We start from the raw sequence: 1,886 nt of genomic DNA, 5'->3' as shown, positions 1-1,886 counted from the left end.
TGATTGGGCGCGTGACGGTTGCATGATGTCAATTGCACCAACTTCGGCGCTCGTGATCTGTATTGCGCCCACTTCCGGCCGCTGATCTGTATCGCACCTATTTTGGCGCTCTGATCTCGAGTGCCACCCTTGCAGCCCTGTGATCTTGACAGCACCCCTCTCAGGCCTATGATCCTCAGCGCGCCCCCTCAAGGTCTGCTGATCCCCACAGACCCTGCCTTGGCCTGCACAAGCTTTTCCGGCAAACAAAAAGGAAAACAAAGGGTCCCCAGCCCTTTGCGTTTCCGGAAATTTCCAGGGAAAACAGAGGGTGTTTGGTGCTCCATTCTGGAAACTCGCGAGTTTCCCTGAGTCTGAGAGCTGGTCTGGGGCAAAATCTGAGGCAAAATTGAGGAAATCGGCACGATACCTAGGCGGTCGCAGGGTATTTTCCAGGTATACCCGGGGTTTTCCAGGTATACCCGCAAAATACCCGGTATTTTGCCGATTTGGCTTATTTTGGGCCCAAACCAGCCTCACCCTCAGACTCGGCTCAGAGCCCGGAAAATTTGATGGTTTCCCTGGAGTTTTCCCGGGAAAATAGAGAGGAAAAGAGAGGGTGCTGTAGAGAAAAAAGGAAAGGAAAAGAGACGGTGTGCGAGAGGAAAAGCTTGTTCAGCCTAAACCCTGCCGTGGGTGCTTGATCCTGAGGCGCCCCCCCGCCGGTGCTGTGATCCTGAGAGGGGTGTCTGAGATCCTGAGAGAGGCTTATCTGGCGCGGGGGAGGCGGACGGCTGGCCTGCCATCGAATTATCACCAGCCATGCTCCGGAGGATGGCTGCACTGACTGTGGCCCCAGCCATAGTAGATGGCTGAAATGGCTGTCCGCACCCCCAGCCATCTTACCCAAGATGGCTGCGATGTAGCCAGCTAAGCCAAGAGGGCTCACCTCGAGGCGGGCGGTATGGCTGCGGTACTCGAGTAGTGTGTCTCCAGCCATGTCTACCAAGGATGGCTGCCGAGTGCCGTGTGTGTATTGCAGCCATTAGACTGGAGGATGTGGCTGCACTGCAGCTAGCTCAGCCATCCTTAGGTTCAGATGGCTGTGAAGGAGCCAGCGCACAGCCATTCTCCATCTGGTGGTACATTCCGAGGTTAGTTAGCCCTTCCTATGTGAGCTCTCAGTTGCGCTCGTGTTTTGTGTGAGGAAGGGCGCTTGGGTCTAAATTTAGTGCGTGTGAATGAACTTTAGAGCGCGCTAAATTCGCGCTAACTAAAGTGCACTAAGATCAAAGAGATATATTTGCCACTTTCCGCACAAACAGGCACCCGACCAGCTGAAGCTCTAGACTCGTCGACCGAGCTCTGGACGATGCCGACCTCAAACCACCAGCGCCAGCAACGACGTGCCGCGGCTCGCCGCGCCGCTGTTGCGACCGACGACGTGCCCGACGCCGTCCCGCGGCCGAAAGGAAGAGGCCCGCGCAACCACTTCTGGGACCCGCGGCCGCCGGGCGTGCGGCGGCACAACGAGTCGAACGAACCGAACCAGCGCAGAGCGGCGCGTCTCGCGAGCGCCCGCGGCCGCCACGCCGACGCCGTCCGCGGCCGACGGTGGTCGCGAATCAACGCGGCGCGGTGCAACGAGGCCAAGTCCTTCCAGGCTCCCGCCAGCAGCGCCTCGTGGCGTGGGCTGCACGGCCCTTCGAGACGGCCCGGGGGGCGGTGAGAGACCTCTCCCGCCGGCATGGCGCACTATATCACCCGTAGAGGCCTCTCTATAGTCGCCTTTTGGCACCTCCTCTATCCACGCCGCCGATTAGACCTCGCCGCATCGCATCGCCCCCTTCCCTGCCCCGTCGCCCTCCTGAGCTCTCCCTCCTTCGCTCCAGCCATGCACAGGACGG

At 59.5% G+C, this 1,886-nt stretch overlaps 1 protein-coding gene across 1 annotated transcript; it reads left to right on the top strand.

Annotated features, from left to right (window-relative positions):
• Positions 1-1,351: 1,351 nt before the first annotated feature.
• On the top strand, positions 1,352-1,708 carry EMIHUDRAFT_253731 (hypothetical protein; the record flags this gene model as incomplete). Its single annotated transcript, XM_005782744.1, has 1 exon — positions 1,352-1,708. One exon carries the CDS (start codon positions 1,352-1,354, stop codon positions 1,706-1,708), a length of 357 nt encoding a protein of 118 aa, XP_005782801.1.
• Positions 1,709-1,886: the final 178 nt, after the last annotated feature.

Source organism: Emiliania huxleyi (assembly GCF_000372725.1).
Source record: "Emiliania huxleyi CCMP1516 chromosome Unknown EMIHUscaffold_1865, whole genome shotgun sequence".
Lineage (NCBI taxonomy): Eukaryota > Haptophyta > Isochrysidales > Noelaerhabdaceae > Emiliania > Emiliania huxleyi.
Note: the sequence above shows the minus strand (reverse complement) of the source record. Positions and strands in the feature narration are given on the sequence as shown.